The sequence below is a fragment of the Dendrobates tinctorius genome, unplaced genomic scaffold (genome assembly GCF_039654945.1).
Source record: "Dendrobates tinctorius isolate UK_male_01 unplaced genomic scaffold, ASM3965494v1 ptg000165l, whole genome shotgun sequence".
In the NCBI taxonomy this organism is placed as follows: domain Eukaryota; kingdom Metazoa; phylum Chordata; class Amphibia; order Anura; family Dendrobatidae; genus Dendrobates; species Dendrobates tinctorius.
The window spans coordinates 28,455,949-28,479,443 of record NW_027361832.1 but is presented as its reverse complement, the minus strand read 5'-3'; the positions used below and the strand labels follow the sequence as shown (position 1 = coordinate 28,479,443).

Below are 23,495 nucleotides of genomic sequence, written 5' to 3'. Positions count from 1 at the left end.
TTCCAGCCAATTTGACATTCAAAATCTCAAATGATGCTCCTTCCCTTCTGAGCACTGCCGTGTGCCTAAAGATTTGTCTCCCTCCACACATGGGGTATCGGTGTACTCAGGAGAAATTGCACAATAAATCTTGTGGTTCATTTTCTCCTGATACACTTGACAAAATAAAAAAAATTGTGTCCAAAGAAAAATTTTGTGGAGAAAAAGTTAAATGTTCATTTTTTCCTTCCACATTACTTCAATTCTTGTGAAGTACCTAAAGGGTTAATAAACTTCTTGATGTGGTTTTGAGCACCTTGAGAGGTGCAGTTTTTAGAATGATGTCACTTTTGGGTATTTTCTGTTATATTGACCCCCCAAACTCACTTCAAATGTGAGGTGGTCCCTAAAAATATGGTTTTGTGAATTTTGTTGGAAAAATGAGGAGTCGCTGGTCAAATTTTAACCCTTATAACTTCCTAACAAAAAAAAATTATGTTTCCAAAATTGTGCTGATGTTGAAGTTGACATGTGGGAAATGTTATTTATTAACTATTTTGTGTGATATCACTTTCTGATTTAAGGGTACAAAAATTAAAAGTTTGGAAATTGCTACATTTTAAAAATTTTTGACAAAGTTCCGTTATTTTCATAAATAAACGCAAGTCATATCGAAGAAATTTTACCGCTAACATGAAGTACAATATGTCATGAAAAAACAATGTCAGAATCACAGGGATCCGTTGAAGAGTTCCAGAGTTATAACCACATAAAGTAAAGGGGGTTTTACACATAGCGATATCGCTAGCAATATCGCTAAAACGTCCCTGATTTTGTGCTAGCGATATCGCTGTGTGTGATACTTACCTCCGACCGGCTCCCCCGCTGTCCATCGCTGATCGCGCGAGATCGGGCGGTTCCATTTCTTGTCGGGCGCTTCCTGCTGTGTGAGACGAGTGACGCATGGAGGCGGGCGGGAGGACGTCAGGATCTCTGTGTGTGAAAGGTGAGTATCGTGCGCTGCGTCACTGCTGCATCGCTGTGAGATGTTTCTGTGTGAAAGCTCACTAGCGATCATTTAGCGATGCACCAGCGATCCTGACCGGGTCGGATTGCTGGTCGGATCGCTGGTGCATCGCTAAATGTAAAAGGGCCTTAACAGTGGTCCGATTTCAAAATTAAGGCCTGGTCATTAGCCTTCAAAGTGGCTTGGTCCTTAAGGGGTTAATGATTTTTGATTCTGTTGACTTCTACTTATGCATGTCATTCACATTGTATCTAGCACTGACACCTTTTCATTTTACTGTCTAATTTACAAGCTTTCAGAAAAAAATTGCTGTTTTTCTTTTTTTTTTTTTATAAATGCTACCAATAAAGTTAATTGAAAAAAGGGAGGTAAAAAAGAAAAAAAAAAAAGATCAGTAGACAGGCGTGACAAAAGCATCCAAAAAAAAAAGAGAGAATCTAGCAGCTGTTGTCTGTATGGGAAGCACACGGACACTGCCTGCTAACATCATCACATAATCAGCCAGTCCGGGAAGCTTATTAACCTCCTTGGTGCTGGAGTTGCGGCACCATCAGGCTAACGATTCCTTCATTAGAAGACACGTAAAGGTAAGCTGTGGTAGCGGGGGGCTGCTCAGACCGGCACTTGCATCCCCCCCCCCCAGTTCTGGCTGGGATCTCTTATAGGATCAGACATACGACCGAGTGTGCGGAAGGGGAATTTGGCACTCGAGATGCTCGTCTCCTGCACGAAGCAGTCCGTCAATTATTTCATATGTTATGCAATCACTGCCCGTCCTCTACTTTATAGGAATGCTAGACCCATCCCGTCTCATCCCACATGTCTCTAAGGGGCGCACACTGTGTCTGCTAGATGTCATCCAGAGTCGCGTGTCGTACAAGCCTCCGCTGACATCCCAATGAATAATTGCTGCAAACAGTAAGGGGTCCTCTGCTTTAGTGTCCTTAGAAATCGTAAAAACCCCTGGTAGGTCATTAATTATTGAAATCATACAATGGCCTCCTTTTGTAGCATGTGAACTGGAGGAAAAAAAAAATCCCGCTAGCCATTGGTTTATAGGACGGGTACCAAGTAGGCCATGTAATGTTGCCAAGCAACAGCATCTGCCTGCTCTTACATTACCGGTGCCTGCAGTACAAACAGGCTCCAAGCAATACCAATAAATGAAAGGGTGGATTTTTAGGAAGGAAGGAAAAAAGCAGCGATGGAAGGACTGGGTTTAGAAATTGCTCCTTTGATATTAGTGATTTAAAGGCTTGACGGAAATCATACGGCCTAATCTCCTGTCTCCAATCACAGATGTCGGGAAATGTATTTAGCAGCCCGAGAGCATATGTGTTGTCAGATTACAGAAATGGCAGGGACAGCTAGGGAGCCGGAAAGCACTACAATACCCAGAGAGATTTACGTATTTTACTCACTTATAGAGCGCCATTAATTCTGCAGCGCTTTACTTACATTATCATCGCTGTCTCCATTAGGGCTCACTATCTAATTTCCCTATCAGTATGTCTTTGGAGTGTGGCAGAAAACCAGAGACCCCGGAGGAAACCCACGCAAACACGGGGAGAACATGCAAACTCCTTGCAGATGTTGTCTCTGTTGGGATTTGAACCCAGAGCCCCAGCGCTGCAAGGCTGCAGCGCTAAGCACTGAGCCCCCATACACTGCGTCACCATACAGTGCTAACCACTGAGCCACCACACAGTGCTATCCACTAAGCCACCATATAGTGCTAAACACTGAGCCACCACACAGTACTATCCACTAAGCCACCATACAGTGCTAGCCACTAAGCCACCGTACAGTGCTAACCACTGAGCCACCATACAGTGATAACCACTAAGCCACCGTACAGTGCTAACCACTGAGCCACCATACAGTGCTAGCCACTGAGCCACCATACAGTGATAACCACTAAGCCACCATACAGTGATAACCACTGAGCCATCGTGCTGCACTGTGAAGCAATATTATATGATTCCAGTAACTACACCAAATTGGTCGATGAAAATGAATGTTCAAATCATCAACCCTAAGAGTATACTGTGTATCAAATTTTAATGGATAAACCTCCCAATGATGACAACAGAGTTTCCAAGCATTTTATAGGTTGTAAAGATCTGGAAATGGTCATTTGTTGAACTTGCAGCATTAAGAGGTCACATTTACTGAAAGCAAAAGATTTCCAATCAAAAACATCTTTGATATAATGTTCCTCATTCCTGATTTGCTCTGTTTTCAGGCGCTGAGTGCTGAAGGCAGCTGGGATCATCGTCGCCTGGTCAACCTGAGATCAGCATGACCAAGCAACGATTATGGGAGTTGGATTCAGCACCCGCTGTGTATATCATGTGTAAAATAAAGAAATTTTTTTAAAAATGTCACAAACTCCAGCATAATTTTAATAACCAGCGAAGGGAAAGCCCACAGATGGGGACTGATGTTATTAATCTGGGAAAGGGGACAATATCCCAAAAGATTCCCAGCATATTAATAACATCTCAAAGCTGTTTGCTTAGCCTTTACTGGTTAGTTAACGGGGAACCCCAGAAAAAAAAAATATGTAGGACTTTCCTATGAATTGTAACTAGCAAAGACTGAAGATACAGCTGTGGGCTGATAGTAATAGCCTAGGAAGGAGCCAGAGATATTGGCCCCTCTCCCAGGCTACCAATATCTACCCTCAGCCGCTCCCAGAAATGACACATCCATAAGATGTTCCAAATCTTGTGTTTAGCCTCGCTCTTCCCAACTGCTCTTGTGTGTGGGCAAGTAAGGTAATAGGGTTGGAGTTGGCTTTGTATGGTCTCAGCTGACATCAAGTCCTGGGGTTAGTAATGGAGAGGAGTCTATAAGATGCCCCATTATTAACCCCATAGTCATATTGTAAAGAATACACAGCCATAATAAAGTCCTTTAATTGAAAAAAGACACAGACTCCTTTATTTGAACTAAACACACCCCACCTTCATTTTCCAATTATTACTGTAAAAATGAAAATAATAAAAAAAAATTCCTCTTCTCTCTGTCGAAAATCCATTTGTCCCACGATGAAGTCCAGCTCTGCTATACCTGGATTACATGGCTGAGCAGTGGCATGATGCGACTGCTCAAACATGCATCCAGGAAACACTGAGCAGAGCTGCACACAGCGGATCCTGAATACAACTCCCATCATTGTCGCCGGGTCATGCTAACCTCAGGGAGACCAAGTGACAATGATCAGAACTGTGTTCAGCACCCGGCGTCTGGAAACAGTGCGAACTGTACCGCTTTTTCCCAGGTGACAGTACATGTCACACTAATGCGGCACACGTAAATCACATGTAAAATATGTACAGTAACACACAGACACCCGGACATGGATAGCTCCAGTACTGGTTTTTCCCAGTACCAGAAATATCAGGAAGTGTGAAAGTTTCTCTCCGTTTACGCCCATAGCAGCCCATGACTCAGACGCATTCTTTTCAGCATTAAATGTTGCGGTGTCATGCATGAAGCTGATTTTGCTATGAATGGCACATTTCTTCTTTTTGTACCATGGAATAAAGTGATCTGTCAGAAACTCTATATACCTGTACTCGGATGAGGTCATTTTCACACTTTCAGGGATTTTAAAGGGGCCTGCCAGCTCTCTCTGACTCAAAACATGACTTGGCCACATCCTTGCTGACACTGCTTGTTGGCACATGGTTCTCATCCACTACACGATCCATCTGGACCATCCAGGACTGCATACTAAACTGTTTGAAAATTAGTCTTCATGTATATCAGGGCCCACTGCAACCATTTTTGCTTGTGACCACTGTTTAGGCGTGGCCAAATTGTAAGTTTACGCACCATTGCAAGCCATTGAAGGATCCTAAACCTTGAGGTTTGTGGGACTCTAGAGGCACCAGCAGCTTCAAATATGCACACAGAGGTATCTGTCAGTCACAGATAGCTCCGCCCACTGGACCCAAAATCCAAAAAAAGAACAGAGGTTTTAATGATTAAAAGACACGCTATACTACCTCTTTTTTCACAAAACTATCATGTATATTAATCTGCTCAGCTCTTCCTGCTGTATAACATGATGCCTGCAGACTGGATGGCATTTTCATAGTGAGAGGTTCCCTTTAAACAATAAGTCATTTTCTGGTGACATATACAGTATTTCATTTGCGATACCAAAAGGTATCGATACAGAAATTGTAAAATTGTATAACTTCATTTTACAAAGAAAATACTTTCTTTACAACAACTGCAATACCCATTACATGGTACAGTATTTGTCTATAGTTGTGGGTACATTTCATTGTACTGGGCTAGGTCACTGATACAGTCATGTCTAATAGTCTAGGAAGTATGTAATATATACAGTATATACGGTATGTGCTCAATAACATGGAAAATGAAACTTGTCCTATAGCTGATGTTATGATACAATGTATAGAAGGTACTGTAGTTGTGTAGGCAAGGTCAATGGATGCTGATGGGGGCACCTTTCACGAGCGATGTTAGAACTTATGTCCCTATGGGCAGTGGACAACATTTTGAGTAGGGGGAGGGCAAACATTTCTAGGAAATTCGAAGAGGTTGACAGCTCTGAACTCAGTACACATTGCTGGATCCTTACATCATGCTCTTAATAATTTTTCTTTGAAAGATCTGGTTCATTGTGATTAGAGACAGATTACAGATTTTGAGATTGTGTAGGATTATAGTGCTGAGCTGTTTAGATGAATCTATTCTTTATTTCTTAAGTGTCCCAGCATCTTACATTCCTGCTCAGTCACAGTCCTGTTATGAGCCCTAGAACACAACAGCTTCAGTAGGTACTGGCCATAATAACCATCATGACAGTGGAGTCAACCTCACTGCACCATCAGGAATGTAGCTGTAACAAGGGCAACCAGGGGAAGTAGTTGTGGCGAGTTATTTAAAGACAGGACATAGACAGAATGCACTGAGCAAACGGTCGGCGATCACCCCCGGGCCCTTGTACATAGAGAGATGGGACCAACACAGCTTTTCCCCATGGGTTACCTTCTCTTCTTCTGGTCACAGAAGTCCAGGCAAATAAGGGTCTGAAAGGCAGCTGTACTCCAACAGGGAAAAGTAACTTTATTTGAACAATGATGAAGGATGGACGAAAAGACAATTTCAACACTGGCTTCCTGCTCTTTCCCTGACACTTGCTACGGCCGTACCCACAACGTCCACAGTGGCCAAGATTCACAGTAGTCCAAACGATGGCATCTGGGCGCCTGAGATCCCTTCAGCGAAAGCCCTTCCTGAGTTCTGGGGGCCTGTGTTGTCAGCCATACAGATCCTTGATCTGGGGCAGCAGATCTCTCCCATCTGGGAGTCTGACAATGCCCCTTCAGTATCACATATCTGCCCTGGCCAACATACCAGGGCTATCTGACCGGGAAGCAGCAGCTTTCTCTCCCTCGAGGCAGCAAGTCCAGCCCCTTAATTAACTAATTCTGTCCCTAAGTATATACAGGCATTAAAGGGGAACATCAAAATACATTGTATAGCTCACACTACAGTGCAATTAATACCAAAACACATATATTACATCACGGTCCATAAAGTACACAGAGGGTCACACAAAAGGAGAAGAGGGCGCCACCGCCACCTGCCACCCCCTTACATAGACATCCGGCCAGTTCTGCTCTGTGCTTGTGTGTGCCCTCCACCATCGCTATAATTGTAATGATGAATGTATTTTACATCTGGGCCTTAAAGCCTGAACATATAAGGCTATGCGCACACGTTGTGGATTTTTATGCGGATCCGCAGCATTTTTACCATGCGGAATTGCACCAAATCCGCAATGTATTGCCCAACCAATGTTAATCATTAGGAATCTAGAATTGTTGTGCATATGCTGCGCAACATTCCATGCAGATTCACTGCATTTTATTTTCCACAGCGTGTCAATTCCTTTTGCGGATCTGCAGCGTTTCTGCACCCATTGACTTACATTGAGTCAGTCAAATCTGCAGCAAAAGAGCAGGTGTAAAAAAAAGTCTGCCGATTAGCTGCAGATTTGCATGCCAAAAAGCTGCGGAAACGAAGAAGGAAGAATGTGTGGGCAGAGAATATGTGTGTGAGTGGAGAATATGTGCGTGTCTGTCTGTATCTGACTGGGAGGGTGTGTCTGCGAGTGTCTATGTCAGTTTTCGCGTCTCTGTCCGCGGGTGTCTGTGTGTAGCCAGACATCTTCTGATGGGACTACTACTTCCATCTGGCTATGTCTGCTACAGTGACAGCATGAGCCGATGATGGGATAGTAGTAGTCCCATCATCCGGCAACTGTGCAATGTTATTCGGCCCCTTTACTTTCAGTGCAGCAAACTCACTCCAGAAGTTCATTGTGGATCTCTGAATGATCCAATGTTGTCCTAAATGACTAATGATGATAAATATAATCCACCTGTGTGTAATCAAGTCTCCGTATAAATGCACCTGCTCTGTGATAGTCTCAGGGTTCTGTTTGAAGCACAGAGAGCATCATGAAGACCAAGAGATGCTACAGAGATCTACAGATACATGACACACTTCCGGAGCATAGACCGCGCTGCAAAATACCAGCGCTTGCGCAGTAGCTATTTTATGCTTCGCCCACAGTTGGGCAAAGCATACTGCGCAGGCGCTGGGGGCCTTTACATTGCGCAAGCGCGGAAACCAACGGCGTCTGTGGTATTCACAGACGAAGATTACATGAAGCAAGCTGAGGAGGTAGGGGGGAAAAGACCACTAAGCCATGCCCATCGGACCGCGGAGATTTGCATGCATCCCCAACAAGCTAAAAAGGTATTTATGCCTCAATGGTGCGGGGTCGGGGGGAGTCAAAAGCCCTACTAGAATCCTTATGGGACGCACAATTTAGTGATATCTTTACATGATATCACTAAATATGGGTGACAGATTCCCTTTAATACTTTGTATACTTACCATTTAAAGAAGCACTAGCATAAACGGTTTAATCTTAATATATTGCTATCATCATATTATAAAACTCTGTGCTTACAATTGCTCATTTTGTCTTTCTACCCAGATAATTCTTCTGTTTTCCATTAGGTCTATGACATCACGTGATTAAACACTGACTAGCTGATTCCTTCTAAGCTCTGTGTAGAAACAGGAGGTCAATTTTTGATTAACACAGAACTTATAAGTCACTGCAAAAATCCCTGGCAGGGTGAGGATCAGAGCAGCTGGGTCAGGAGTTGATAAATGCAGGGACAAGAGACTTCTGTTTCTACATAGAGCAGAGAAAAGACAAGAATTCACTGGATAGAAAGGGAAAATGAGCAATTGTAAGTACACAGTGCTGTATAATATGATGACTGCAATATGTTAAAAGATAACCTTGGATGGAAGGAGGGCTTTTTTAATGTTGTTACATTTGTAATACAATTTTTATGTGTGCAAATCTTTTTGCAGTGACTATCATATTTGATGGTGGGATGTGCCTACATGAACATACTGTCTAATATTTGCCAACTGATGAGCCAGACATCGGTGTTTGGGATTAAGTAATTCTGCATATTCCAACAGTCTGTAACAAATATTATCCAGCAACTCAAACAACAAATGGTTTCCAAATTCCAAAGGCAAAACAATCCAAACAATGACTAAATGCCAAGCACAACAATACTAATATTTATTCTTTGAGAGAGCATTCCCCACAGGAGATGTTTAATGGTGCCAATCTGAAGCTTTCTTCAGTGTTTTTTTAGCGGATCTTTTCCTTTGTGTCCTACTTTTTGAAATTTAGCACTAGTGCCCATAGCAACGACAGCCTTTGTTACCCAGCTCTGCTCCCTATGGGCTGTGTGTGGTATTGAGGACCACTCCCTTTTACTCAATTTGAATATGTGGGCTGCCATTAGGAACTTCAGGGCCCCATACTGGTACAATTTTCGGGCACCCTTGAGACTCTGCCCATGCTCGACCCCAGCTCCGCATGCACACCTCGAACCTTCCACAGTCCTACTGCCCACTCTCGGAAAAACTCAACTTCTCCACCACGTCCTCATTAATACAATATTAACTGTTCCTAGCAAACACCATATCACATACATAGCGAGCAGCTTTTGTTTTGGCCAAAAGATTTTTTAAGCCACCACCACGACAAGGACGATTCTTTTGGCAGCACCCTAACTTACTCTAACCCATTAAACATTTCTTAAAATATCCAATACTCTTTTTTTGGTATATTTTCATTTATTTTTCTTTAAGGGAATGAGTCACAAACATTTTTTAGAATGACTATTAATACTACATACAAAGGACAAATACCGTCACACCATGACCAGACCACATATTACCACCATATAAGTGACCGAATACTACCACATACAAGGGAGAAATATCAACACACCATGACCAGACCACATAGTGACCAAATACTACCACATAAAAGGGAGAAATACAGCCACATCATGACCAGATCACACATTACCACCACATAACGACTGAATAATACCACATACAAGGAAAAAATACCTCCACACCATGACGAGACCGCATATTACCTCTACATAGTGACCAAATACTACAATACTGATCATTAATTAAAAAAAAACACAATACTACGTGACATTATACACAGGAGCTCTGTCTTTATGGTCAGTGTACAGGTAATACAGTGATCACCAGGGACATTATACACAGGAGCTCTGTATATAGTGTCAGTGTACAGGTAACACACTGACTCACCAGTGACGTCTCTAGCTGAAGTCCTTCATCTTTGCTTTTCTTTTTCATGCAGTGCAGAGCACCATAACTTCTTCCAGCCAGGACTCATCTCTGCATAAAATAACACACAGTTATCTAGAGCACGGCTCGGCTTCTAGAGCACATTCCTCACTTTTTCCCTTTTTCCTACATTACACAGCAAATACAGACATGCACCCACCATTAAGATATAATTAGTTATTATGCAATACACTATTCCAAATATAAATTATAATCCACCACTGCGCCCCTACCAACTATTAATTAGCCATTTTTCCCCCCATCTAATATATAAACTAATTAGCCCCTGTTCTCTTTCCCCCAATTTATTGCCAGTCACTGCATCCTAAACGCCCCTCACTCTGTACCTCGCACTCCCCCAATTCATTATATTTACATACCCCTTCCACCCCTATTCATTGTCATGTCTTCTCTCTCTCTCACCCCCACCCTGTATTCATTATCAGCTGCTCTCCCCCAACACTCAATACATCATTTACTCCCACCACCCTCAAAATTCATCATTATTTGCTCTCCCCATCCCCCACCTTCAATTCAATTGCTGTCCTCCATCCCTCACCCTCAATTCATCATTTGCATTCCCACTCCCCCTCACTTCATCATTTGCCATCCTTCTCACTTCATCATTTGCTGTACTCCTCCCCCTCACTTCATCAATCGTAGTCCCCGTCACCCTCACTTCATCATTTGCAGCGGCCTACATCATGTGTAATTCCCTTCCCCCAATTCATATTGTCCAGTCCCCATCCCCTCCCTCACTTCATCATTTGCAGCCCCCCCTCCATCGTTTGCAGCCCCCCTATATTGTTTGCAGCCCCCCTCCATCATTTGTAGCCCCCCACCATCATGTACAGTCACCCTCCGTTCATCATGTGCAGCCTCATCCATCATTTGCACCCCCTTCATAATTTTCAGCCCCCTCCATAATTTGCAGCACACTTCATCATTTGAAGCCCCCTCCATCATTTGCAGCACCCCTCCATCATTTGCAGCTCTCCTTCATCATTTGCAGCCCCCTCCATCATTTGGAGTCCCCCTTTCATCATCTGCAGCCCCCTCACCCATTTAATTAATTTTATAAAGAGAAAAACGTTTGTCATACTTACCTCACAGATGATCCCTAGCATGCGCAGCTGTGCTTCTGGTGTCCTCATACATGTCGGCACGTACACAATAACGTCATCGCGTATGCACCGACACATGACCAGAAGTCCAGGGAAGGGAGTAGGAGCTGAGCAAGACAGCTGTGGAGCTCTGAGAAAGCTCCCAGGCCCCAGCGCTGATGTGTGAGCCATAGCGCAGACACTTTAGTGGATGATGGGGTCTGGAGAGCAGAAGCACAAGAGGCGGGCCCCCCTCTATACCGCTGCTCACCCGGCCCCATACAGCAGTAAGGGCAGTAATGCCTTGATGGCGGCCCTGGTTATGATATCAAAGCCTATAGACAAGATCAAAGCTGAATCAGAAAGAAGTAAGGCATGTTTATTAGTATTGGTTGTTATCCAGGACTGTGAACACATTGAATTTTATCATCTTTTCTCTGTGCAGTTTTGTCACAAAACTTGACGGATTTTCTAGTCCCGGCAAAATGAATGAAATCCCTGGAGGTTCATGCACGTGATGCTTATTTTTTTACTTGCAGCTTAGCAGCAGAATTCAATCTGCAGCATATCCATTCTTTCAGCATTTTTGCTGCAGATTTTATCCAAGCTAATGAGTGGAGAAAAATCTGCAATAAAACACATGTAAAAGATTAATGCATAAACTGCCTCTTTTCACAAACTAATTCTGACGTATGCTCAGTATGTTGCTGTGCAATATGTTTCACTAGTGCACAGTGACAGTGCACTCCCTCACCGACTCTAGTTAGAAGCGACGAGCTGGCAACAGAGCGCACTGTCAGCATGCATTTAGGGAAATAATCTGACAAGCACAGACCAGCCTGGCATCTGGAATTGACGGCTGTTTCTAGGATGAGGCTGGTCTCTGCTCACAATGTTCTTTCATTACAGTACACGCTGACAGCGTGCGTTGTTGCTAGCTTGGTAATTATCATTATAGTGGGCTAGGGAGCACACTGTTACTGAGCACTGAGAATACTGAGCATTCGTAGGAATTGATACCCGATACATGCACAATGCAGTGGAGATTAGTCCAGCCCATGAAAAGAACATCAGTGATGAATCTGATGCTTTGTTTCAGGGTTAGAACGGAGGCTGCGGTAGTGACTGCAGCTTCTGCCCCCTGATGCCATCCTTTTGAGTATCCCAGCATGCACTGGAGATTCTCAAATAAAGTGTCATCAAAATGGAAGTGGATTAAATAAAATAAAGCATTTATATTAGAGGGGGAAGAATAGGGACTGTTTTAATCCAAATAATAAAATCTATTATATTTTGAATATAAATAGAGAGACATTTAGGAAGAAAATTATTATTTTTGGATTAACCCTTTAATTTGATAAATAATGAGTACATCCATCAACTCATCTATACTGGAGATACTTATTGGTCCAGTAGACCCATGGAGCAGTGAGCATTACTCACCTCTCTCCACTCCTCTTCTGCTGGCACTGCACTTCCATCTAATGTGATCCAGCATCAGGACAGGTGGTGCTATAGTGTTTTAAAGACCCCGAGGCCTAATAGATAAGACCTGTAGTGATCACCAGTACATACACCTCATTCTGAAGCTGTCGTGAAGACCCAGAGAAATGATAGTGCCCTAAGGTAATACTATGCATTGACGTTTAGCACCAGCACACATGGTATTTTCATAATAAGTTTACAGTAGCGTAGTTTATTACACCACTATGTGTGCGTCAACCTATGTTAGAGGAAGAGCTGTCACACATTCGCAATATGAGTAACACTAGAATATTTCAGTTGGCCCAAAATTGGTAATTATTTTGAACCGGATGATTGACCACTGAAAAAGTTTTGACAGTGACCAGCTGGACCGTCCTGTGTTTCTGTGAATGAGCCTGTGTGAGACCTCCACTATCACAATTTTTGTTGAAACAAATATGGCATGTTGGACACTCACACACAATATTACTGCCCTACGCAGAGAACCACAGGAGCTACAGGGAAATATATGAGGGGGCTCATTTATTTCTTACACTGCCCTGGTAAAAAAAAAAATCTAAGCTATGATTTGTTTCAATGGCTGATCAATGAGACCCAATGAGGGTCATCCTGCAAAAACCACACAGGGGGTCCATTTTTTATGGCTCACCCTATAGTATTCCAGGATTTTCTCTGGATCTTACTTTGAACCATGGTAACATCTCTACTCTTCTGATCCTGTACATACAGTATTATATAATCCATTATCATAAGACGCTTCTACACTGGAGATTGGAGTAACAGAATAGCAAATAAGGCAGATAAAGGCTGGAAAAATAATGAATTACTTCTTTGCAGGGTATTATTTATGCATTACGATGCTTCCACCATAAAAAATGCATTAGAAATATTTACAAACTAAAGTGCATTAAGGAAAATCCATTTATACCCACCACACCATTAAGAGATTTATTAGAAAAAAATACAAGGGTACATTCAGCATCAGGATATTTAAAGTGGTTGTCCACTACTAGGAGAACCCCTTCTCATTCCTCATGTGTCAAACTGATAAAATAATAGCACTTAGGCTGGAGTCACACTAACCTGCGCAAAATACGGTCAGTATTTTACATGCGTAATACGGATCAATGACCACTAAATAGTGGTCCGTAGGTCATCCGTAAGCAAGGTGAGGTCGCGTATTTTGCGCATGTGTGTATCCGTATGTAATCCGTATGCAATCCGTATGGCGAGATTTTCTCGCAGCCTTGCAAAATGGACATTTAACGGTTTTGAGGCCTGCAAACAATTTAAATCATTAGCCTGCACCCTATTTAGACACTCAGAAACAGTTGGCTGCCTACATTCTGTACATTTCTCACCTTGCTTTCCCGAGGTGTGTTGGTGTTCTTTGTGCAGCATGGCAGAGGGTCTGACATTCAAAACAACCGAGCAGGTTCTCTTTACCTGGCTTTTGTCACGGCACTTTGGGCAACCATATCCTGTGATAGTGGATCCGCGGAGGAGGAGACGCATGTGGGTACATCCACTTTTGAGGCAACAACTCACAAGAGGTCATTTTCACCGCCTCTATTCGTCTCTGCGGGAGCATCCGGACAAATTTTACCAGTACTGTCGAATGAGCATTTCCACATTTGATCGCCTCTTGGAGACAGTGCGCCCTGGGATCACCTTTCAGGACACTAGGATGCGCTAAGCCATATCTGCAGAGGAGCGACTTCTACTCACAATACGGTATGTACTCCACGACCACATTCTCTATGTTCATAATGTGTGTGTTAATTTATGTTTTTTGGCCTTCTTGGACAAAGTTTAATACCCTCATCTTACTCAAAATATGTTTCACCTGACACAGCAGAATGTTACATCTAATATGTACTGCATATCACTTAGTCATTGTGCCACCAAATATGTGTGTGTTGTTCTCTCTCATTTCCTACCAAGTTTGGTCGGCATGTAACTGATTTTTTTTTACTTTAGCCATTCTAACCTGTACTATTTCTGTTGTTCTACAGCTTCCTGTCCACTGGCCTGTCTTATGCCGCCCTCCACCATGAGTTTCTCATTGGAAAGTCAACCATTTCAGGCATAGTGAGGTCTACATGTGCAGAAATCTGGACAAGACTCCATCAGGTGGTCCTACCCGAGCCCAGGATGGAAGACTGGTTAAGGATTTCAAGGGACTTTGAGGAGGACTGCCAGTTTCCAAATTGTATTGGGGCCCTGGATGGCAAACATATCAGGGTACGTAAGCCGCCGAACTCAGGCTCCCAATTCTTCAATTATAAGCAATACTTTTCTGTTGTATTGTTGGCTCTGGTAGACCCTCAATACAAGTTTATAATTGTTGACATTGGGGCCTATGGAAGGACGGGAGACTCTAGAGTCTTCAATACTTCCATAATGGGTCGGCGGCTACGCACCAACCAGTTGGATCTACCACCACCACGCCAGCTACCAGGCTCCCCCGAACAATCAGTCCCTTATGTCCTTGTGGCAGATGAGGCCTTTCAGTTATCACGTAATGTCATGAGGCCATATCCCCGGCGCAACCTTGACCACAGGCGCAGAATTTTTAACTTGTGCCTATCACGTGCTAGGCGACTGGTGGAGTGTTCCTTTGGGATTCTTTGTGCCAAATGGCGGGTACTCCAGTCTGCCATTCAGTTGAGTGAGCAAAATGTGAATGAAGTTGTCAAAGCCTGTGTTGTTCTGCATAACTTCACCAGGATACATGATTGTTCCTCCTCTGATGGTGTTGTGCGTAGGCCGGACAATGTGCGCAGGGTGAGACCACCTATCATCCCTCAACGTAGACCGCTCTCTGGCCTCAAAGTGCGTGATATATTCACGAATTACTTTATCTCACCTGAGGGGGCAACTTCTTGGCAAGAGAATGCTGTGTCTATGTTATAATTTTCTTTTTTTCAAAGTGTGTCTAAATATATATTACTCAAGCCTTTTTATGATTCTATGAGTGTTTCTTTGCATTGGTTGGTGTCTGTTAGTATGTTGTGAGGGATAGTGAGAAATCACACAGAGACGTTAACTAGAGTAGACAAATTTTTAGTTTTGCCTTTTTTTTTTTGGTTTTGCTTAAAGGCATACATAATTTTGCCATAACACAAATTTGGCAATGGCCAAAATGACCCTTTGGGCCTTCTTTAACTTGGTGTAACATTAACATTACAGAAAAAAACTGCAACAAACATTATGCAATTACAACATTGCTGCATGCCTACATTAACCTTGATTAGGCAACAAAGGGTGAGCTCCATCACCTAAATAAAGTCAATAGGATAACACTCACATTTCCTCATAATGTTTTCCAATCATAGAAAGATTCCACCATGACAGGCAAGGCTACCTCACATCTTTCACACAGATATTACCTGTCTGTAGAACAGACAATATTTAAGCATGCTATACTGGAAAGGATGAAAATACAAAACTCACTTGTTAAGACATTGAGAGAGCGTGATATTGTGAATGCTGGTCGCCTCAAATTGGTTTACTAGAGAATGCTAATAACAAAGTTGACTACTTAACTAAAGGCAAGCACGCCTTTCCTATGCATTAGCAAGTGATTAGTGTATTTTCATCCTTTCAGGTAACAGTATAGCGCATTTAAATATTCTCTTTTATACACACATGTAATATCTGTGTGAAAGGCGTGAGGTAGCGTTGCCTGTCATGATGGATTGTTTCATATGTTTGGAAAACATTGTTTAAAAATGTGAGTGTTAAATTATGTTCTAAATGTTGGTGAAGGAGAACACCTGTTTTTTTGTCTAGATTAGAAGCACCAGTTACATGTCACTGGACATCTCCAAATTTTTGAGTCATAAATCCTCATATGTAGGGGAAGGGGAACGGGGAGGAACAGCCTGTGGGTGCTGCTGGACATTGTGGCCAACATCGCCCTGTGTGGGGCCATACTGTTGCCCATGATGCTGTTGTTGTCCAGCCTCCTGGGCCTGTTGGTGATACTGCCCAGAGTAATAATGATGATGGTGAGGGGCTTCTTGTTGGCTCTGGTAGGCCCGTGGCTCATACCCACCAAGATAGCCACATCGTCCCCAACCAGGTTGGGACCTGCCTCCAACACTGGGTGGGTACAAGTGGCCATATTGGTGGGGTTGGCTTGATGAAGACATTTGGGGCTGCGGAATAGAAGGATGGGTAGGGGGAGGAAGGGGTTGAGGTGTTGGCCCATGTATTAGGGGCTGTTCAGACCCTGCTTGAGCAAGCATCTGTGTGGATGGTCTCATGCGCATTAAATTTCTTGGTGAGAGCTGCCACCTCTCCAGAAATTCAAACACCTCAAATGGGGTATTGGGGGGGGTGCTTGCATCAAGCAGGATCTGAATACACCCCCTAATACGGAGCCTGACCTCACGGGTAAGGGCACGGAGATAAAGGGTGAGGCTACGTGCATAGGCCTCCTCACCATCATCTGTCGTGACTCTGGACAAGTAATTCAGCACCCCAGTGTCCACATTGGTCCTGCTCTCTTGAATGGTGACCTGGCGCCTTCTTCTTATTCGCCGTGATGCTAGAGCAGCCTGTGGGGAGGGCCTGATCTGGGCAGTTGGGCTGCTGCTCAAGTTGCCCATCTCTTCCAGGATGGGTGAGGTTGCAGCTGCAGACCGTCCTGGTGGTGTGTTGTGTCGGGCAGCCATTGTTTGTTCTGGTGATGCCTCCTCTTCAGCCATCCTTCTTGTAGGGGGAGAAGATGGGCCAGCCACCTCATCCCCTACAGGATCTATAATGGGCTCTGCCTCTGAGGCCGTTCCTCGATCCGTAAGGTTGGATTGAGTTCTGTTATGAAATAGAACAGAGGCAAAAATACATCATTATTTTTGTCCCTGTAAAGTATTTGTGTAATGTTTTTGTGTCATGTGGTGTGAGGTATGTACTTACGGTCTCAGAGCCAGAATTGGGGCGAGGAAGTTCAGCCGGTCATAATAGATATATTTGCGCTTGACATGGCCAGCATCCCCACTCCTGGACCGCTGCTGGCGTTCCCGGCGGTACTGGTCCCGGATGCTTCTCCACCGTTTCATCACATCTTCCACTGCAATGTGACAGGAAAGATTGTCAAAATCACATATTTGAGAGGTCACATTTTCAAACAGTAGTCTAGGCATGGGGCCTTATGGGGTGTGCGTTCTACCCATGGTGACATATGTAATTGGGCCGATACCCAGGGTCTCATTAGCTCCCCTGAAACTAATTTTAGTGGCTAGGAGGATGAGGAGCTTGTGGCCTAACCCCTAATTATGACTGTGTGAAGCCACGTGTCACATCCTAATGTAACGGCCTCATGAGGCTAATAAAAGTACATGCACAGGAAGGGGGGGGCTGATTGTAGATTCATTTTATAGCGCGCGCTAACGTTAATTACATTTTTATGGTTGCACTTACGAATTTTATGCTGCTCATCACGTGGTCTGTCACCAAAGTCATGGTACATCTGGCGACAGATGCGCCTCCATGACGCCTCCTTTCTTGTGCGGTTCGCATAGTTTGCGTCGCGTGGGTCCCATATTTCTGGACCCTCCTGCACCAGCACAATTAGCATCTCTACATTAATATATGTGGACGCCATGCTGCTGCTGTACTCCATGGAGGCGTACTTCCTGGATGTCTGGAGCGCTTTTTGAGCTCATTTGCATGTCTAGGCTTCCTGATGATGGATTGGCCCATTTCCTGTTCACCAGCCAAAAGACCTGCGTATTGCTCGCAGGTCACACGTGTGTTCCGTGTGTAATGCGTATTTTTTGCGCACCCATAGACTTGCATTGGCGTACTACGGGCATAGTACGCTGACAATCGCAGCATGCTGCGAGTGGCACGGAGCGTAGGATACGGAGGAGAAATATACGCCTGGTGCGAGTGACCCCATAGAGAATCATTTGTCCGTGTCTAATGCGTGCTTTTAGCGCCTCTCACTCTCCCGTATTCCTCGCCAGTGTGACTCCGGCCTTATACTCACTTCCGATGCTGGCACCATTCCAGCAATGTCGGTGCTCGCATTCCCAGGGTTCACGTGAGGTTGTTATGACACGTGAGCCCTGCACCCAATCACCACTGGCATCGGTCTCCCCACATTCAGACAAATCAGATATCAAGAGGAAGTCTTGATGTTCAATATGTCCTAAGGCAAGGTCAGTGACGCCGACGCTGATTAGGCGCAAGGCTCAGGTGACGTAACAACCTCACGTGAGCCCTGAAAACAAAAGTGACAAAAACCGCTGGACCGGTGCTGCCACCAGGAGTGAGTACACGTGTTTTATTTTAATGGAGCCAGACATAAGAATGAGAAGTAGTGGACAAACTCTTTAAGCCCTACCCTTGGCACAGCCCACAAACTGACTAGGAGAATCCACTTATGGGTTGGGTTTACCAAAGTCCTCTTTACTCTCCAGTGCTCGGGATTAGAGATGAGCGAATTTGTTCGGATTTTTTGCCCCAAATCTGATTTTGACATATTCGAGCCATATTCGAAAACTATTCGTGACGAATGTATGTCTTATGATCGGTTCCAAACATATTCAGTAATTTTTACTCCCATTGACTCTAATGATGTTCGGCTGTGTTCGACGAATATTGCAAAACAATATTCGAGTCCGATCGTTTTCAGAACAGAATCCGAACAAATTCGCTCATCTCTATTCAGGATGTTTCAGAAATATCTGAACTGTTGGCAACTATAACAAAAATAGGATATAGGGGAATGGAGAATCCTTCACAGTAAAGTTGGCCTTCCTAGAAAAAGTGTTTTCAGGCGTTTTATTGTATGATAACCCCTTAATGACCGTCAATACATCTTTTAACTGACCGGAGATATAAGAGAATAGCATCCCCATACAGGTGACAATCCAGCTGCTGTCGGCTGTACACTATAGCTGACAACTTGAAGTATCACAATCGATCAGTGTTAAAAAAGAGGATGAATGAACTCATGGAGATCAACACCCAACACTGCGGAGACACCATCACATGTTTCTCAACGCAGTGATTCTAGAGCAATGCCCCCATGCCTTATGGGAAATAGGCAGTGTTGTCACCGTCCATATCTGTTTAACCCCTTATAGTCACTACTGACATCAGAATCTATCATATAAATGTTTAAAACAGTGTGGTTTCTCCCCTCTTTATCCCCATCGGCACCCTGAGATCATGACTGTCTGGTCCTGATGTTTGCCATGGCAATTCATGAGCAAATAGCGGCCTTAGAGTCTGCCGGCGGCTACACTGACCTGTTCAAAAGTCAGCGACGTTTAGATGGTAAAAATCAACTTTTTCATTCCTATCATGCCACTTTGTCTTAATTCCTGAAAAGCACCTGAAGGATTAATAAACTACCTGACAGCAGTTTTCAGTATGTCAGGGGGTGTGGTTTTTAAAATAGTATCACTTTTGGGGTTTTTCCAATACATAGGACCCCTAAAGTCATTTCAAACCTGGATAGGTCCCTAAAAAAATAATTTTGTAAATTTCTTTGAAAAAGTAAAACAATTGCTGCTACATTTTTAAACCTCCTAAAATGCTAACAAAATAAAATAGCGTTTTACAAATGGTGTAAAGCAGACATGTGGGAAATATTATTTATTAATGTTTTGCTATGGTATGACCATTTAGATTAAAGGGATAATCATTCAAATTTGAAAATTGCTATTTTTTACATTTTTGTCACATTTTTGATATTCTTTATAAATAAACACAAGACATATCAACCTAAATTTGCAACTACCACAAAAGTATAATGTGTCACAAAAAAACAATCTCAAAATCACTGGAATTTGTCGAAGTGTTCCAGAGTTATTACCACATAAAATGACAGATTTTTTTTCAGATTTTTAAAATTTGGCTCCGTCACTAAGGGGTAAAAAAGCCAGTATCATATTTTCATTAAAAGAATAGACTTTTTTTATCGAACACAAGTGTAAAAAAGCATGAATGAAGAATCAATGCAAAAATAAAATCACATATTACCCAAGTGACAGTTGAATTAACCTTCACCCCAGCGCCAGGTCATTGCACATATGTAGCGTCAGACTGGAACACCTTGGGCCCACCAGAGAAAATCATTCTTGGGGCCCACTATGTAGCTACATAGAGATAAATACAAGACCACCGATTGTGCGGTAAAACACGCTAATATCCGGGTATAATATAAGGTAGTACAAATCTTAATTATGTAGCAGGAGTTGGGGTAGCCCCCTCATAGAATATAAAGCGGCCCCCTCAAATAGTATAATGCAGCCTTCTCATAGAATATAATGTAGCCCCCTCATAGAATATAATGCAGCCATCTCATAGAATATAATGCTGCCCCCCTCATAGGGTATAATGCTGCCCCCCTCATAGGGCATAATGCTGCCCCCCCTCATAGGGCATAATGCTGCCCCCCCTCATAGGGCATAATGCTGCCCCCCCTCATAGGGTATAATGCTGCCCCCCTCATAGGGTATAATGCTGCCCCCCTCATAGGGTATAATGCTGCCCCCCCTCATAGGGTATAATGCTGCCCCCCCTCATAGGGTATAATGCTGCCACCCTCATAGGGTATAATGCTGCCCCCTCATAGGGTATAATGCTGCCCCCCCTCATAGGGTATAATGCTGCCCCCCCTCATAGGGTATAATGCTGCCCCCCTCATAGGGTATAATGCTGCCCCCTCATAGGGTATAATGCTTTTATATAGAGATAGATATGGGATAAATAGATAGATCTATGGATGGATAGATAGATAGATAGATAGATAGATAGATAGATAGATAGATAATGGATAAATAGATAGATATAGAGATAGGTAGCTATAGATAGAAAGATAGATGATAGATAGATGATAGATAGATATAGAGGTAGACAGATAGATATGGGATAAATAGATAGATCTATATATAGATAGATAGATAGATAGATAATGAATAAATAGATAGATATAGAGATAAGTAGCTATAGATAGAAAGATAGATGATAGATACAGTCATGGCCAAAAGTATTGACACCCCTGCAATTCTGTCAGATAATACTCAGTTTCTTCCTGAAAATGATTGCAAACACAAATTCTTTGGTATTATTATCTTCATTTAATTTGTCTTAAATGAAAAAACACAAAAAGAATTGTCCTAAAGCCAAATTGGATATAATTCCACACCAAACATAAAAAAGAGGGTGGACAAAAGTATTGGCACTGTTCGAAAAATCATGTGATGCTTCTCTAATTTGTGTAATTAACAGCACCTATAACTTACCTGTGGCACCTAACAGGTGTTGGCAATAACTAAATCACACTTGCAGCCAGTTGACATGGATTAAAGTTGACTCAACCTCTGTCCTGTGTCCTTGTGCGTACCACATTGAGCATGGAGAAAAGAAAGAAGACCAAAGAACTGTCTGAGGACTTGAGAAACCAAATTGTGACGAAGCATGAGCAATATCAAGGCTACAAGTCCATCTCCAAAGACCTTAATGTTCCTGTGTCTACCGTGCGCAGTGTCATCAAGAAGTTTAAAGCCCATGGCACTGTGGCTGACATCTCTAGATGTGGCCGGAAAAGAAAAATTGACAAGAGATTTCAATGCAAGATTGTGCGGATGTTGGATAAAGAACCTCCACTAACATCCAAACAAGTTCAAGCTGCCCTGCAGTCCGAGGGTACAACGGTGTCAACCCGTACTATCCGTCGGCATCTGAATGAAAAGGGACTTTATGGTTGGAGACCCAGGAAGACTCCACTTCTTACCCCGAGATATAAAAAAGCCAGGCTGGAGTTTGCCAAAACTTACCTGAAAAAGCCTAAAACGTTTTGGAAGAATGTTCTCTGGTCAGATGAGACAAATGTAGAGCTTTTAGGGCAAAAGCATCAACATAGAGTTTACAGGAGAAAAAAGAGGCATTCAAAGAAAAGTACACGGTCCCTACAGTCAAACATGGCGGAGGTTCCCTGATGTTTTGGGGTTGCTTTGCTGCCTCTGGCACTGGACTGCTTGACCGTGTGCTTGGCATTATGAAGTCAGAAGACTACCAACAAATTTTGCAGCATAATATAGGGCCCAGTGTGAGAAAGCTGGGTCTACCTCAGAGGTCATGGGTCTTCCAGCAGGACAATAACCCAAAACACAATTCAAAAAGCACTAGAAAATGGTTTGAGAGAAAGCACTGGAGACTTCTAAGGTGGCCAGCAATGAGTCCAGACCTGAATCCCATAGAACACCTGTGGAGAGATCTAAAAATGGCAGTTTGGAGAAGGCACCCTTCAAATATCAGGGACCTGGAGCAGTTTGCCAAAGAAGAATGGTCTAAAATTCCAGCAAAGCATTGTAAGAAACTCATTGATGGTTACCGGAAGCAGTTGGTTGCAGTTATTTTGGCTAAAGGTTGTGCAACCAAGTATTAGGCTGAGGGTGCCAATACTTTTGTCTGGCCCATTTTTGGAGTTTTGTGTGAAATGATCAATGTTTTGCTTTTTGCTTTATTCTCTTTTGTGTTTTTTCATTTAAGACAAATTAAATGAAGATAATAATACCAAAGAATTTGTGTTTGCAATCATTTTCAGGAAGAAACTGAATATTATCTGACAGAATTGCAGGGGTGTCAATACTTTTGGCCATGACTGTAGATAGATAGATAGATAGATAGATAGATAGATAGATAGATAGATATAGAGGTAGACAGATATAGGATAAATAGATAGATCTATGGATGGATAGATATATAGATAATAGATAGAGATAGATATAGATAGCTACAGATAGATAGATATAGATAGATAGTCTAGCTATCTCTATCTCTCTATATCTATCTATCTCTATCTCTCTATATATCTATCTTTATATCTCTATCTATCGATTCTATCTCTATATCTAAAATAGAGCTAGAGAGATATATAGATATAATAGATAGATAGAGATATAGGGATAGATAGAGATAGATAGATAGATTTAGAGACAGATAGAGATATAGATACATAGATATACGAGTATAGAGATAGATAGATAGAAACATAGATAGATATAGAGATAATAGAAAGAATAGATAGATAGACAGATAGATAGAGATATAGGGATAGATAGATAGATAGATAGATAGATAGATAGATAGATAGATAGATAGAGTCATGGCCAAAA

At 42.8% G+C, this 23,495-nt stretch overlaps 1 protein-coding gene across 3 annotated transcripts in view; it reads left to right on the top strand.

Annotated features, from left to right (window-relative positions):
• The first annotated feature begins 1,408 nt into the window (after positions 1-1,408).
• PKIA (cAMP-dependent protein kinase inhibitor alpha) overlaps positions 1,409-23,495 on the top strand; it is a 59,317-nt gene continuing 37,230 nt past the window's right edge. The window contains exon 1 of one of the 3 annotated variants that reach the window (XM_073550618.1): positions 1,409-1,593. Coding sequence is in view for 2 of the 3 variants with exons in the window: in XM_073550616.1 (XP_073406717.1) it covers positions 7,553-7,816 (264 nt within the window). In the remaining variant the exon portion in view is untranslated. Of the gene's footprint in view, positions 1,594-7,483; positions 7,817-23,495 lie in introns of those variants that run through there. The other 2 variants (XM_073550616.1, XM_073550615.1) reach the window with 2 other exon arrangements.